At 44.7% G+C, this 16,690-nt stretch overlaps 1 protein-coding gene across 7 annotated transcripts in view; it reads right to left on the reverse strand.

Annotated features, from left to right (window-relative positions):
- The window catches only part of LOC109901849 (dual specificity tyrosine-phosphorylation-regulated kinase 1B), a 74,919-nt gene that overhangs the window by 21,787 nt on the left and 36,442 nt on the right, over positions 1 to 16,690 (reverse strand). For 3 of the 7 annotated variants that reach the window (XM_020497840.2, XM_020497839.2, XM_020497838.2), the window contains exon 1: positions 12,488 to 14,785. The exons of 3 other annotated variants lie outside the window; for them this stretch is intronic. In XM_020497840.2, coding sequence (XP_020353429.2) covers positions 12,488 to 12,632 — 145 coding nt within the window. In that variant the 5' untranslated portion in view covers positions 12,633 to 14,785. Of the gene's footprint in view, positions 1 to 12,487; positions 14,795 to 16,690 lie in introns of those variants that run through there. One more of the 7 variants, XM_020497837.2, reaches the window with a different exon arrangement.

The following is a 16,690-nucleotide window of genomic DNA, read 5'->3' on the forward strand; positions in this document are numbered from 1 at the left end:
TCCCTCTCTCTCCCAGTCCCTCTCTCTCTCTCTCTCCCAGTCCCTCTCTCTCTCTCTCCCAGTCCCTCTCTCTCTCTCTCTCCCAGTCCCTCTCTCTCTCTCTCTCCCAGTCCCTCTCTCTCTCTCCCAGTCCCTCTCTCTCTCTCCCAGTCCCTCTCTCTCTCTCCAGTCCCTCTCTCTCTTCTCCCCGTAGTCCATCTCTCTCTCTACCAGTCCACTCTCTCTCCCAATTACCCCTCTCTCTCCTCTCCTCGTCCCTCTCTCCTCTCCAAGTCCCTCTCTTTCTTCTCTCGCTCCCAGATCTCTCTCCTCCTCTCTACCAGTCTCTCTCTCTCCCAAGTCTCTCTCTCTCCCCAGTCTCTCTCTCGTTCGATCCCAGTCTCTCTCTCTCCCAGTCTCTCTCTCTCTCGCTCCCAGTCTCTCCTCTCCTCTCTCTCTCTCGTTCGCTCCCAGTCTCTCTCTCTCTCTCTCGTTCGCTCCAGTCTCTCTCTCTCTCTTCGTTCGCTCCCAGTCTCTCTCGCTCTCTCTCGTTCGCTCCCAGTCTCTCTCTCGCTCCCAGTCTCTCTCGCCTTCGACTCTGTCTCGCTCCCAGTCTCTCTCTCGCTCCCAGTCTCTCATCTCTCTCGCTCCCAGTCTCTCTCGCTCCCAGTCTCCCTCGCTCTCGCTCCGTCTCTCTCGCTCCCAGTCTCTCTCTCTCTCTCGCTCCCAGTCTCTCTCCTCCCAGTCTCTCTCTCTCTCGCTCCCAGTCTCTCGCTCCCAGTCTCTCTCTCTCTCTGCTCCCAGTCTCTCTCTCTCTCTCTCGCTCCCAGTTCTCTCTCTCTCTCGCTCCCAGTCTCTCTCTCTCTCTCGCTCCCAGTCTCTCTCGCTCCCAGTCTCTCTCTCTCTCTCGCTCCCAGTCTCTCTCTCTCTCGCTCCCAGTCTCTCGCTCCCAGTCTCTCTCTCTCTCTCTCGCTCCCAGTCTCTCTCTCTTCTCGCTCCCAGTCTCTCGCTCCAGTCTCTCTCTCTTCTCTCTCGCTCCCAGTCTCTCTCGCTCCCAGTCTCTCTCTCGGCTCCAGTCTCTCGCTCCCAGTCTCTCTCTCGCTCCCAGTCTCTCTCTCTCTCTCGCTCCCAGTCTCTCTCTCTCTCTCTCGCTCCCAGTCTCTCTCTCTCTCTCTCGCTCCCAGTCTCTCTCTCTCTCTCTCGCTCCCAGTCTCTCTCTCTCTCTCTCGCTCCCAGTTCGCTCTCTCTCTCTCTCGCTCCCAGTCTCTCTCTCTCTCTCTCGCTCCCCTAGTCTCTCTCTCTCGCTCCCCAGTCTCTCTCTCTCTCTCGCTTCCCAGTCTCTCTCTCTCTCTCTCTCGCTCCGTCTCTCTCCTCTCTCTCGCTCCCAGTCTCTCTCTCTCTCTCTCGCTCCCAGTCTTCTCTCTCTCTTCTCTCTCGCTCCCAGGCTCTCTCTCTCTCTCTTCTCTCTCTCGCTCCAGTCTCTCTCTCTCTCTCTCTCTCGCTCCCAGTCTCTCTCTCTCTCTCTCGCTCCCAGTCTCTCTCTCTCTCTCCCAGTCTCTCTCTCTCTCTCTCTCGCTCCAGTCTCTCTCTCTCTCTCTCTCGCTCCCAGTCTCTCTCTCTCTCTCTCTCTCGCTCCCAGTCTCTCATCTCCCCCAGTCCCTCTCTCTCCCCCCAAGTCCCTCTCTCTCCCCCATAGTCCCTCTCTCTCCCCCCAAGTCCCTCTCTCTCCCCCCCAAGTCCCTCTCTCTCCCCCAAGTCCCTCTCTCTCCCCCCAAGTCCCTCTCTCTCCCCCCAAGTCCCTCTCTCTCCCCCCCAAGTCCCTCTCTCTCCCCCCAAGTCCCTCTCTCTCCCCCCCCCAAGTCCCTCTCTCTCCCCCCCCAAGTCCCTCTCTCTCCCCCCAAGTCCCTCTCTCTCCCCCCAAGTCCCTCTCTCTCCCCCCAAGTCCCTCTCTCTCCCCCCAAGTCCCTCTCTCTCCCCCCAAGTCCCTCTCTCCCCCAGTCCCTCTCTCCCCCAGTCCCTCTCTCTCCCCCAGTCCCTCTCTCCCCCAGTCCCTCTCTCTCCCCCAGTCCCTCTCTCCCCCAGTCCCTCTCACCCAACCGGCCAAAGCACTCACACAAATGTTGTCTCTAATGGGGCTGGATATTAATAAAATATAGTAGGTAAGGGCACACAGACAAACACACAGGTGTACTGCACAGGGTAGAATTCATCCTCACTTATGCAAGTGTCATATCGGACTGGGTTAAATATATACATACTGAAGTAATCATTTCCACCAATTAACCGTGCATGGACCATGAGGTATCCCACCACACCACTCTACAGCTGACCAAATACAGCTGCCAATCAGGGTGTGACCATAGCAACAGACTAGCCCACTCCCTGTCTCCAAGGTACAGGAATTGAATGGGGTGGGGAGTGTAAGGCCAACAGCTGAACCCACTGTCCCTTCCCCCTCCCTGGCCCTGTCGATCCCTCTTATACCCTGTTAGGGTAACGGGAGCAGTGGTGCCACCAAGCCAAAGTTGGACACAGGTAAAGAGTCAGGTCTATATGCTCCCATCCAGGCAATGACACTGCGGGGATGCCTGGCTGGTACACTGACACACTAACAACACGCATTAACACACTCACCGCCACAACACGGGCAAGGAGGACCACCGTCATCTCTCCACTGCCCGGTCAGGATCTCCACGCTCTCATACAGGCACACCTGACAGATCCAGGTAACCAGCAGGTAGCAGGCAGGTAACCCAGTACCGTTACAGCTCCCTCTGTGAATGGTAAGATCACCTTGAACTTTGAAGACAGCAACTCATTTACAATGCTGCCAACAAGTTACTTCTGTGAACAACAGTAAATAGAACACTTTCCCTTCTGTCATGCTGACGACAGCCAGACTACTTTCCTGACTGATCTTGTCCATTGTCAGTGGTCACAAGAGAAGGCACCACTGTCTATAGAAAGTTCCAAAAGCTAAATCTTCTAGAAATGTCTCTGAGCTGACCTCGTGCAGGGCGAGGGAGAGTGGCAGGGGAAGCTAAGCCCATGCCCTCTTGGTGCCGACTGTGACTGGGCCAGGTCAGGTCACTGAGGACACTCAGTCTCCTCTCTCCCTCCATCTCTCCCGGTGTGGCCGGCTCGCTGGCACTGAGGGACAGGCACAGCTGAGACACAGATACTGCGCACTCTGACACTGCGCTTTTCAGGCCCAGACTGTGAAAGGGGGGTGTGAGAGCAAGACTGGCTGCTTGCACATCATGAATATGACATTCCATCTGTCAAGTTCTATGTCATAACGTACCTGTGTGTCCCTCCACATGAAACCTCTCTAGTTGTCCAGAATCTCAGTATGTCCCTCAGTGTAAAGGCTCTGGACCCTCACTGTACTGACCCTGACCATTAGCTACTTCTCAAAGGTCAAATGTCACACTCTTGCTTCCACATGCCGGGCAACAATCCAATCAGGACACAGCGGTAATGTCTGCTTCCAGCCTGCACTGCCCGACATGATTGCTGCATCAGATCATTGTCATGACATGACTGGCTTGTACATCTGGTCATTGTCAATCACTGGACTGAAAATACAACCACCTTGGCTTCGGATACAATCAAACAGGATGAAGACAGGCCAGAGGGAAGTACCTATCATCATATGACCACAGTATCACAGTAGTTTGATAAAGGAGGAAGTTCTGGGCATTCACTGGAAGTGTGAGCCATCCTATGGAGTGAACTGACTGCCGATTAGGCTTATAAACTGAGTCCAAGTCATGAAAACCTCCTTGTCCTCCTGGTAACAATCTCCACCTGCCAATGCCCAGACACCAGCTAAACCTCCTCATACCACTGGCCTGTTCACAGCGCCGGCCGGCGGGCAGCAACAGAGTGCTTTATTTATTTGAGAGCAGCTCAAATAATTCTCCTCTACCCCAGCACCTCGGCTATGCCCCCAATGAACTTCAGACAGTCAGCCCCCCAAAGCTGAGTCAGACTGAAAGCAATAAATAACACCCATCTGGGTCGACCTCTCATCAAATAGTGACACTGGTAAATTGAGCGCTCACACAGTCCATACAAATATAACTAAATCCTCTCCCAAATGCAATGGGAGAAGAGGGCCGACGACAGCCCTGGTACAGGACGATTTGTGGCTGTGGTACTTTCTGGGCTCTGGCTCGACAACTTCTACTACAGAGAGAGCTAATACGGATGAGGATGTGCTTAGTACCCCGCGTTTGATGTATTTTTAAATTATGTTTCTCTTCCTGTTGGTCAATCCAAATGCCCATCTTGTCAGCAACGACTGAAGCTAATCTGCTGCCTGAAACCCCTGATGGCACACAGGGTGGCACAACAGTAGGTATCAAACACACACACACACAACGTCATGGAAGCTTTCCCATGCCTCTTGGGTCAGGTGGCCATGTTTGTTATTGTTTCCAAAAACTTCACGACCTACAGCCACTCACCTACACCACTCCCCCTTTCCCAATAAGTTTCAACTGTGACCCAAAGGACCTTAGGTTATCACCCCCCTTTGAGAAGGGCATGTTCACATCTTAGGACTAGAGGTCAACCGATTATGATTTTTCAATGCCGATACCGATTATTGGAGGACCAAAAAAGCCGATAGCGCTTAATCAGCCGATTTTTTTAAATATTTTTTATTTGTAATAATGACAACTACAACAATACTGAATTAACACTTATTTTAACTGAATATAAAACATCAATAAAATCAATTTAGCCTCAAATAAATAATGAAACATGTCAATTTGGTTTAAATAATGCAAAAACAAAGTGTTGGAGAAGAAAGTAATATGTGCCATGTAAAAAAAGCTAACGTTTAAGTTCCTTGCTCAGAACATATGAAAGTTGGTGGTTCCTTTTAACATGAGACTTCAATATTCCAAGGTAAGAGGTTTTAGGTTGTAGTTAATATAGTATTTATAGGACTATTTCTCTCTATACCATTTGTATTTCATATACCTTTGACTATTGGAGGTTCTTATAGGCACTATAGTTTTGCCAGTGTAGCAGTATAGCTTCCGCGCCTCTCCTCGCCCCTACCTGGGCTCGAACCAGGAACACATCGACAACAGCCACACTCGAAGCATCATTACCCATAGCTCCACAAAAGCCAGCGCAGCGCAAGGGCAATAACTACTCCAAATCTAAAAGCGAGTGACGTTTGAAACAGTATTAGCGCACACCCGGCTAACTAGCTAGCCATTTCACATTGGTAAGACCAGCCATAGGCTAATAGGCTTGAAGTCATAAACAGCGCTGTGCTTGCGAAGAGCTGCTGGCAAAACACACGAAAGTGCTGTTTGAATGAATGATTACGGGCCTGCTGCTGCTCAGTCAGACTGCTCTATCAAATCAGACTTAATTATAACATAATAACAGGTTTATTATGGCTAACGGGTTCATAAGCGCGGAAATCAACTCTGCCGCACGAGCATGCTTTTGCGGCACAGTCGATAGCGCGCCGGACCTCGAACTAGAAGGTCGAGGGTTCGAGACCTGCTCCTTGCCAGTTTCATTACAATATGATCGAATCCATAAACTATCATTTCGAAAACAAAACGTTTATTATTTCAGTGAAATACGGAACCGTTCGGTATTTTATCTAACGGGTGGCATCCCTAAGTCTAAATATTATTTTTACATTGCACAACCTTCAATGTATGTCATAATTACGTAACATTCTGGTAAATTAGTTCGCAATGAGCCAGGTAGCCCAAACTGTTGCATATACCCTGACTCTGCGTGCAATGAACGCAAGAGAAATGACACACTTTCACCTGGTTAATATTGCCTGTTAAACTGGATTAGTAGTTATAACTAGTGATTATGATTGATTGTTTTTTATACGTTTAATGCTATCTAGCAATTTACCTTGGTTTCTACTACGTTCGCGTAACAGGCAGGCTACTCGTGGAGTGCAATGGTTAGAGCGTTGGACTAGTTAACTGTGCGGTTGCAAGATTGGAATCCCTGAGCTGACAAGGTGAAAATCTGTTGATTTACAAAGTCATTGAAAATAAGAATGTGTTCTTAACTGACTTGCCTAGTTAAATAAAAGCTATAAAATAAAATAAATTGTTATTTTATTTTAAATAATCGGAAATCAGCGCCCAAAAATACCGATTTCCCGATTGTTATGAAAACTTGAACTCGGCCCTAATTAATCGGCCATTGAGATTAAATCGGTCGACCTCTACTTAAGACGGCTGCAGGTTCTCCTCAGCTCTGGACTAAGTCATTAGACTAACCAGCTCTAATCGATCTCAGAGTGATCAAGCTCCTTTGGTGGGCAGCCTGGGCATGTATGCTCCTGTAGAGGCAGCAGCTATCTATCTAGTCCTGCCTACCAACAGGAGAGGTCAGTCTGATTCTTCAGGTGGAGGAAGCAGAGAGAGAAGTCACAACTTACATACAGCATCACAAACTGCCTATTTTACTTATGAAAGAACAAGAGAAAGACAGAGAGAGAAGGAGAGATTCAGATAGAGTGAGAGAAGCAGGGGAGAGTTTGCTTGCTAAATGTTTTATGTGCTTTCCGTGATGGAAGTGGCTGTGTCAGCGTGGATACTGTGAGTTATGCGCAGCAGGGGGAAGGGGGGTTTGTTTGTCTGCCAGAAAATGTTATATAGCTGGACCACCGCTTGGTCACGCAGATGCAGGCTACAAGCATACTGAGCTCTGCTTCTGCTGCACAATAAATGTTTTCCTTTCAAACTTGTGTCATCAAAGGGGGTGTTGGGGAGGGGAGGTTGAGAGGAGGTCGAAGGGGTGGTAAATTAACACAATGTATAACTTAAAATTAAACCAAATTGTTTGCACTTATGACTATTGGTTTCAATTACATTTTCAGCCAGCTTAAAAGCAAATACTTAATCAATTTATTGTACCAAATCAACCTGCAAGGTTGCTAGCCAACTAGCCTGCTAACATTAGCCCTACCAGATTGCTAATGTTAACTGAGCACTACGAGTCAGCCAGTTGCAATTAATAACAACTAGCTTATAGCTACATTAAAGTAAACCAAAGTTTTAGAAATACATAACGCCATCTAACCAGTTATCAAAGAATGTTAGCTATATGCCGTTATCTTAGCCAGCAAGCTAACTAGACAGCTAATGTTAGAGAACATGCCTAAAAAGTTGACAAAACAAAAAGGAGAACAGACAAGCCCACTGCACGAAGGCACTAGAGCCTGCCGTGTCCATGGCCGTACGTGCCATGGACACACTTCCTGTGATTGGTGGATTGTAGGTCACCACCGCCAACACATGGTCTGGAATTGAATTACATGCTAGCATGGCTAGTGGCTAATGTTAGCCAGCTTAAGATGGCTACTGAGCAAGCATACAAACGCAATAGAACAGCATATATCCTCCAAATGACTGAGAAATAGTGCATTGTGGGAACTTCAGAAGTTATCCAGGAATAAGGTAATAAATATGTAATAACCCAAAAACATAACTATGTTTGTACTTGTAAGTAATCAGATCATGACTCCAACTAAGTAAAACCTCATGCTTCCTACCCTTTAACTAGTGTGAAGCGAAACCACAACACAAACACTTAGCCTACGTACTCGCCTCGCTAACAATCTCTAGTCCACATATCCCTATTGCTTAATCACCAGTCTAAAAGTTACAGCCACAGAAAAGGACAAACTTACTTTCCCCCTTAGCTAGTCTGAGGGAGATGGAGGGGTGAAGCCTGAAGGGCTATTTTGACAGACTTGGGAGCGTTGCAGAGAGGTCCCCCCTAACCCTGTATACCAGCGCCTCCCAGCTAAGCTACAACAACAAGGATACTCAATCCAGACTGATTTATTGGACGGTGCATTTGTTTACTTCCACATGAATCACATTCCACAGAGTGGGAAAACCTCAAGGGACAGCAGTTTATAGAGCACCACTCCACCACCACATCCTCTACACCAGAGGAGGCTGGTGGGAGGAGCTATAGGAGGACAGGCTCATTGTAACAGGCACCTGCCACTAACTGTAACCACACCAAACACAACACAGTCCAACAGGCAATACTGTCTGGGGATCTTGTTTAAAACACAGCAATCAAGAGCATTGATTGCATCACTTCAGTCACATTCTTGGAGTGGTGGAATGAATGAGAACTTCAGTATCTTGTTTACTGGAAAGTCAGAAAGATAAACATGACTCAACCACAGTAAGCAAGGGGACAAGACATTTCACCTTTAGACCATAAATTAGTGCAGGAAACAAACAAGATGAAGGGGGGGAAAGGAGCAAAAGGGCAGCGGTGGGGACGTGGTGTTTGTGTGACTGCTTCAGATACCGCTGCTTTCAGTCTCACAGTCCAAACTCCACTAACAGAGGGCCTAACCTGAGATCTGTTTTCTTTCCCCAGCTCTGATATGGCCCTTGTCTTCGTCGTGTGTTTTTCTACTTCTGGAAAAGAAGCTCCCACCATGCCTTTACCTTTGGCCTTAGACTTAATTATTATCATATCTTCAACATTTCAAGACAGAAAATAAATTAACCAGACAGAAAGTCACTCTTTCTCAAGCATGTTACATTTCTCTCAGGCATCTTTCAGACAGTTAAATCAAATGTTGTTTACGAAGCATGTGACAAATAACAGGTGTAGACTAACAGTGAAATGCTTACCCAGTTACTAAAGTCAGTAACCTACACACGGCCGCAACGCCTGCACCACACTGTGAGGACGGAAATAGGCAGCAGAGAAAGAGAGTTGGATACTCAGAAATAACTTAAATTAAAAAGGGGGAAATACCTGAAAAGTCACCCAGATCTGTGGGCATAAAGACTGCACTTTCTATTCCTGTCTCACAGAGTCTGATACCTCTTAAAGTCCAGAGAGGAGCTTTGAGTTACAATTGACAACTACAGCCATGTGTTGATTTACAATTAGCCTGCTAAATTGCTGTTACTAGGAAGTGATAATGGCAGCATTGAAAAGTTATGCACTCAGCTGTAAACTTGGACTCGAAGTGTCACCATCTCCCTACCCCCTTCCAATATAGATAGCAATATTAGGAGTGAGCGCGAGGTCTGGCCAATGAGAAATACTTATGGTTGAGGGGAGCCGGGGCGGGGCGACTAGATAACTTTCCAACTGCCAAAATTTTCTGGCCACCAACTTAGGTAATCACCAAGTCAAGTTATTTCAGTGCAAGATAATTTTTGTTTCTGATCAAGCAGAGACCTTGTTTAATATCGACTAGACTTCTACCAACCATGCTATGACAGAGAACAGTAGGTGAGCTAAGTTTCAACGTAACCCCCAGACACCGTGCCCACTTCAGTGGCGGCTCACTGTGTCATGAGAGGGAGTCTCTCAGCAGGGGGATGGGACGACAGGCCAGCGAGGGACACAGACAGCCCTTTCCTGAGCCAAGCTGCAATCCAATTTAAGGCTTATGGGGAGAACCTGCATTAAACTACTGTACACTAAGCAGTCTACAAGGTGAATCCCGTCAGCTATTCAACAAGTGTCCTCCTTGTGCTTCACTTTTCAACCCAACTTTTCCCCTGGCCTCTCAGCCGCATGCCGTTAACTCGCTTAAGTTTTATGGGAAACTCCTGGAATAAACGGCACCTTGGAAAGCTGTGACCTTAAAATAAGTGTTACAATGTCAAGCGTCAAGGGCACAGCCATGGACAAAGTGCATGACTGACTGACTAACCAATGACGGTGTCAGAGGTGGCTCCCTGCTACCATGCAGGACCAGCTGGTCAGACTGGGATCAGTGGGGGTGGTGGCTGGTGTGGTCGTCCTCGTAGAAGCTTTAGATTGCTTGCTTGCAAACTTTCTTAAAAATGGGCCAATTAAGTAATTTACATCTAAAGAGCATTAAGTGGATAAATGATTGACGGATAATTGAATTCCCTTCTTGAGCCAATGCCGGAACTGGGCAAGAATGGGAAACCCCTATACAAATAAATAATCAAATGAAAGGATAAACCAATAAACTCCAAACTCAGTATTCATTCATGCCTTCATCTACCCCCATCCCCAACACTCCCATCTTTATTCTTCCATCCATTGAATCGGCATCACCATCTCCACAAGCTGCTTCCTGTACTAAACACAGACCTGGCTATTCACTGCCTGAATGTCACCACACTAAGGTATCTTTGTCATTAATAAAACAGGCTACATCCTCTGTAATAACACAACAACAAGCCTGGTGTTCAAAAGTAGTTCAAACCCCTGCACCTGTAGTTCCAGGTGTTGCTTTTGATTGACCTGTATTGATCCAGCAGGTCCAGACAGTGAGAATATATCTACAACAGTCAGATACTGTGAAACGTGACAGAACATAAGATGTGCAATTCCCCAGGGGCAGGGATTCCATGAAGCATTTGACTTATACAGCAACAACATAATCTGTCATGATACTCATAAAATAAACTGTGAATTGCCCAAATGTCAAATATTATGTAACCCTATGGAACTTTAAGGGAATCTCCACAACAGAAGTGATAGAAATGTAATCTAAGAATTAAAAATATGCATCAGACCCCAAGAAAAGGATAGGTAGAGAAGGGGCCCATCACAGGCTTTGAGGTTTAACACTCAGATCAATAAAGTTGTTTTGCAACCACACGCACGGACTGTGGAACTCCCAGCTTCGCTAGGATTTCCCAGCTGCCGGGCTGTCATGGTAAAACACGCTCTAGTGTGAACCACACGACTCGTACAAGTAGAGCACAGCTGTGCAGAACATAAAAGGCATGTGTCCATCCATGGAAACACTGGGACCAAAAGATCAATGGGCTGCAGTAGTAAATGCTGGGCAACAGTAACCTTGAAAGGGAATGAATTTATTCCCACAATTGTTTGAACAAGTGGCTGGAGACAATTGTGGGAAAGGAGAAGGGGAGATGGGGTTGGCAGGGGTCTCCTAGGTGGAACTGCTCTAGGTGGGGCTTGCTTGAGTTTTTGTGATGAGTATTCCTGGGAATCCCAGGCCCTACTAAAATAAACCTAAAACAACTTAAAATGATAGAGCATAGAAGTTTAACACAGCTATTGTTGAAGTAGTGGTTTTGTCCAACCCGAGGTCCAAAATGAAGTCAGAACAATATGAACAGGTTGAGTCTGTAATTACATCATTGTTATGCCAGTGAAAAAACATTACAATATCTGTATTAGTTCCATTCTACTTGGTTACAACACGTGTACGCTATTCCACCGAAGTGCTCTACAACAATGATGAAAACTGTGCTTGATGCATCCATGCGAACAGTAGTAGGACACCGACCAATGGAGCTCTGCAGCTTCAAGTTTAATCCTCCTACTCTTATGGAAATAATGGATAGGTCTTTCCCCCATTCTCTCACCCTCCTCTCATTAAGTCATCACTAGAATGCCTGATTCTTTTTGGTTTTTACAGTTACGATGGCACGCAGTTTTGTGATTGTTCATGACTTTTGGAGGATAAGCGCCACAGTGTAATCAACACCACAGATTGTAGAAACTGTGCATGAACAACGCACAAGTCAAAACTGTGCATAAACAACGCACAAGTCAAAACTGTGCAAACAACGCACAAGTCAAAACTGTGCATAAACAACGCTCAAGTCAAAACTGTGCATAAACAACGCTCAAGTCAAAACTGTGCATAAACAACGCACAAGTCAAAACTGTGCATAAACAACGCTCAAGTCAAAACTGTGCATAAACAACGCTCAAGTCAAAACTGTGCATAAACAACGCACAAGTCAAAACTGTGCATGAACAACGCTCAAGTCAAAACTGTGCATGAACAACGCTCAAGTCAAAACTGTGCATAAACAACGCTCAAGTCAAAACTGTGCATGAACAACGCTCAAGTCAAAACTGTGCATGAACAACGCTCAAGTCAAAACTGTGCATGAACAACGCTCAAGTCAAAACTGTGCATGAACAACGCTCAAGTCAAAACTGTGCATGAACAACGCTCAAGTCAAAACTGTGCATGAACAATGCTCAAGTCAAAGAGACCAAACTGCTTCAGCTCACAACACCGAACATTTACACGCATTGAACCAACCAAGAGAAACCAGGATGTTGTGCCATAGGCAGACACTTCTTGATTCAACTCATGCTATGATGAACATCGGTCTTATCAGTTTGTGTCATACAGGATGAACATGTAAGGATACACAATACTCATATCTCAACTAAGAGCATTGAGGATATCACATGGTACAAAAGCTCCATGACAACATCCCACAGAGGTGGTGAACCTTTTGGAAGAGAGGAGGGGGTCTCACAGAGAACTACACAGGTGAAGCAATAGTGACATACTTTACTACTTATAATTCCACACTCATCATTCAAGTATGACAAATAACTATTTTTGCTTAGATTGATCCACTAAAAGTTTACAACACATGTGATTAGTGAGAGCGAGAGTGTGAGTGTGAGTTTATGTGCATCTGTATGTTCAAGTAAGAGTGTGTATACTCATTCACAAACCAAGAATATTGGTACTAACTTTTTGTCGGTTTCCGGAGTAGGTGTGACTGAGTTGGTAAGTAGCGACTTTGCTCTGGGTTGTTGATCCAGGATTCGGTCGGCAGATTTGCGACCATTCTGTTAGAAGGCTGTGGCTTCTCCTCCACTGACGAAGTGATCACCATCGGAAACTCTTGTGTGTTGGGCCGCTGTATCCCAGAAATCAAGTCAAAGTTTATAATTTGGGGGTTCCAAAATTACTTTGGAAAACTACGAGGATGCATCAAGTGTAGAGTGAAGGGGTAATCCTCGTCTCAGAAATCTTCAGAAATCTCTGCAATTCAGCAATATACATCCAACGACAATATAACTCAAGTTTGAACCGGAAAGGCAGGTATATATATATATATATATATAAGTGTTTCACACAAAAATATTTATTTGTCAACAATTCAATCCTGAAGTGGTGGAGACATTAGGAACCAATGAAACTAAAAAAGGCACCATTAACTTGTTTCCAAAAAAGTTTCACGTCGTCTTTCCTCTGTATTCTTTATTACAATGTTTCTCTAAGGCAATGAACTGGGTTTCAGGCAACAATACTTATTTCTGACGTAAAAATATAATATAATTATTTAAACTACATATTCTTATATAATTCATAGCTATTTCTTATTTAATATATATAATATATATATATATATATATATATTATATATATATATAAAATATGCTTCTCTGTGTATATGGGGAAGAAAATATTTGGTTACTCAAGTTTGCTTCTTATAAGTGCGGAGTTTCATGCATTGTTCCTTGTTGAATTTATTTTATAATTCCAGTCAAAGATGCAAAGAAGATACAGTCAGATAGTAGACATGGGTGAGATGTATATCTGGGAGCTTGACTGAGACGGGACCCCCACTCGGATTTCCAGTTTTGATAATTCAGCAGCTGACAATGGAACCAGAGCTAAAGCTGGAAGTGTTGTTGGGCTGAGGGTGGGGGTCTCAATTTCCAACTACCACCATTTACCCCATCACTCTCCCTAAAAATAGCCTTTGCCTCTTAGATTCTGTGTAAGTATCCTATTGTGAACTAATCACTCAAAAAATAAGCAGGTGAAAGCAATCCAAAAACATCTGTGCTGTTTTCTTTCCCGGACTTCAACCTGGTGGTTTAATCCAGTGACACAAATGGTACAGTTCAGAGAGATAAATCATCCACAGTAAAAGCTTTTTGTCTTTGTCTCCTCCACCAGATGCATAAACATGAAAATCTACCCTTCCCCCTTGAAGGAACTAGCGAAGTCCACAGTTAACTGGTGCCCTTTAAGCTTGCCAGGTCGAAAGGTGGGAGGAGAGGGACACGGAACTAAAAACACGAGTGACAACAACCTTTAGCTTGTGAAAAATGTTATCGTGTGCAGGAAGAAGAAATAAACATGTGCATGCAAAAATAAATACGACAAAGCAAAGTGCTCATGTGCAAGTAAGTGTATTCCAAGGCACAACAAAAGTCTAACCGTTTTCAGTGTCAGTTTCTTGCGCTCTATTCCAAAGTCTCTGATCTAGGTAGAGTCAATGCGCCTCTCTTGATAATAAAAAAGAGAAGTGAATCTTCAATTTTGATTTTCTTTGATGTGCCCACATACGCAGCAAAAATGTATCCTTCTCTCTCGCCAGTTCACTTGGGTGGCAAAGGCTGTTTGTTAACTACAGAATGTCAAATACTTGAATATAATATTTTACATATATTCAATAAATCCGGTCCGCACTCTCCCATATATATTTTTTTATTTTAAATGGATGTATCTCGTCTGAAAAGACATTGGCGACAGTACAATATTCCGGTTTTGGAGTCTCTTCGTCAGTTTTGATACAAAAACTGTCGCGATTGCTCAACAAAAAATAAAGTGGGTTTCCGGAAGTGAGTCGTGATCCCCGCGAAAGTAAAATAAAAACGTGCCTTTAAAACAAAACCCAATACTCCGTAGTTCCAAATGAACAAAAGCAATATACTTTCAGCACTGTCACCTCCCTCTCACACCGTCTTCTACGCAGTCGTTCGCTGCCAGTCAGTTCGGAGCTTCCGTATGTGTCTCGATGCTCTCTCCTCACGCTACTGTTGCCTTTGATACCTCCAGGTCAAACAATGAACTATATTTTCATTCAATCCTCTGATTTTTCTCGCAGGATATTCACCTCCGAGGTGGTGTTCTTCCCGGGTAGCATGAACTATATTCGCCCCTCTCCCGTTATTACTCCCTGTGCTGGCTACCCTTTCAGGACCGCTCCGGATCCACACCCTGCGATGCGGATTGTTCCAACAGCTATTCGAGCGCAGGGGGGCTGTGGAGATACAATCCGATAGCAGCTGGGTTGACGCAGCTCCACGCACATTAATGTTGAAAACTTTCAAATTAGCGGGGCTACCTAGTCACAGTACAGCAAGGAGACATTACGCATAGTTTTATTTCTCTGTTGATGTGAAATTACACGCGGGGTACTTGAAATATTGTAACACACACACAACTACATGATGGCAACCCTGAGACTTTTCGCATACCCCCTTTTCGAGAGTAGTTGCGCCACAAAGTTGCTCCTCTCCATTTATAGTAACAGGCAGATAGATATACACATTACATTACATTACATTACATTACATTACATTACATTACATTACATTACATTACATTACATACATACATACATACATACATACATACATACATACATACATACATACATACATACATACATACATACATACATACATACATACATACATACATACATACATACATACATACATACATAACATACATACATACATACATATGACAAGGACTACATTGATGGGGCGACACTAGGTGCACGTGCCCAAATAAAAGCCCTTACCACTATTCACACAATATCTGAAAATGACAACCGCAACAATATTCCTTAACGATATACTAGTATACATGCTGTGGGAAATATCTGTCAACTCGTCTCAATCTATAACAAAAGTTCGAGTCCGATGGCGCATAAGGAAAATATACAAGTGAGTTATATCTAACTAATAACTAAGGTATTGGATAAAGTCAAACAAGTTACATTAGAACCAGTAATGTAATCAGTAAAGCAAGCATTTTGTGACACTATATTTGAGTCACCTTGAGGCTGTAGCCTATTTATGACTATATCTTTCAGAAATGTATTTACAAGTCATGATAATGACAAAAGTTGCTTCCTGTTCCTCAGGTTTATTCAGAAAATAATTACTAAGACAGCTATTTGTTTGCTGTCCTTCACCATGTCTATTTATACAAGCTTCATTTAGTTCTACCAGTCCTTGAGAATGATTTCACAATTTTCTGTGCTAGAGCACGCACACTGGCAAAACCCTTTCCCTTCTCTTATTGCTTTCCACCGCCACTACTCTCCGCTTTCCCTGACGCGCCTTCCTCGATCGTGAGCTCAACACTCCCCACCCCCAGTGTGCGCGTTCGCAGGCTCTGTTGCTATCCGACGCCGCGGCAGCTCGAGCGTGATTGGTCAGACGACGTCCCTTCAGCTGCTTGAATTGGTCAAATTGGATATGTGGGCGGAGATAGAAAATGAGGCTGCCCTGTCCCCTTGCCTCCTCGTCGTCGCCAAATGCATCGCGGAGGCAGAAAGACGTGCCCGCGGAAACAGTTAAAAGACCTCAGGTAGACAGATAGGGGAAGGGGGAAAGACCACTAGAAATGCGACCAAAGGGGTAGCTCATGAAGTCATGCAAAAAAGATCGATATAGAAAAGTTCAAACAATACTTTAAACTTCCCATAAATAGCATGCATAACTTGATAGAGCACAAAAACACAGAAAACGAGAGGACATCTGCCAGGTGACCGTTCACATCTAGTTCAAATATTATGTCCAGTAAATTAAAAACAAAACTTGCCTGCAAGTCACACAAACTAGGCTAACGTAAGCAACAGGCAATTACATGATCCAGTATATCTGAAAACACTGACAATGTGATCAAACTGAGTTACTTTTTGGGAATATTAACAAAATATACTTTGTTTCTTCTTCAGATCAAATACAGGAAGAAAAACTATTTTACACCCTTATGACACCAATAAATGGCAATGGGGTAAATTATTATCTATATGACATAACAGACAACTTCAAAAATGTATATGTATCTCAATCCACTAAAACACAAAGGGCAGGTTAAGTAATGTTGTGATCATTTAGCCTTGGTATTTTAAAAGCT

Source organism: Oncorhynchus kisutch, linkage group LG13 (assembly GCF_002021735.2).
Source record: "Oncorhynchus kisutch isolate 150728-3 linkage group LG13, Okis_V2, whole genome shotgun sequence".
NCBI lineage: Eukaryota > Metazoa > Chordata > Actinopteri > Salmoniformes > Salmonidae > Oncorhynchus > Oncorhynchus kisutch.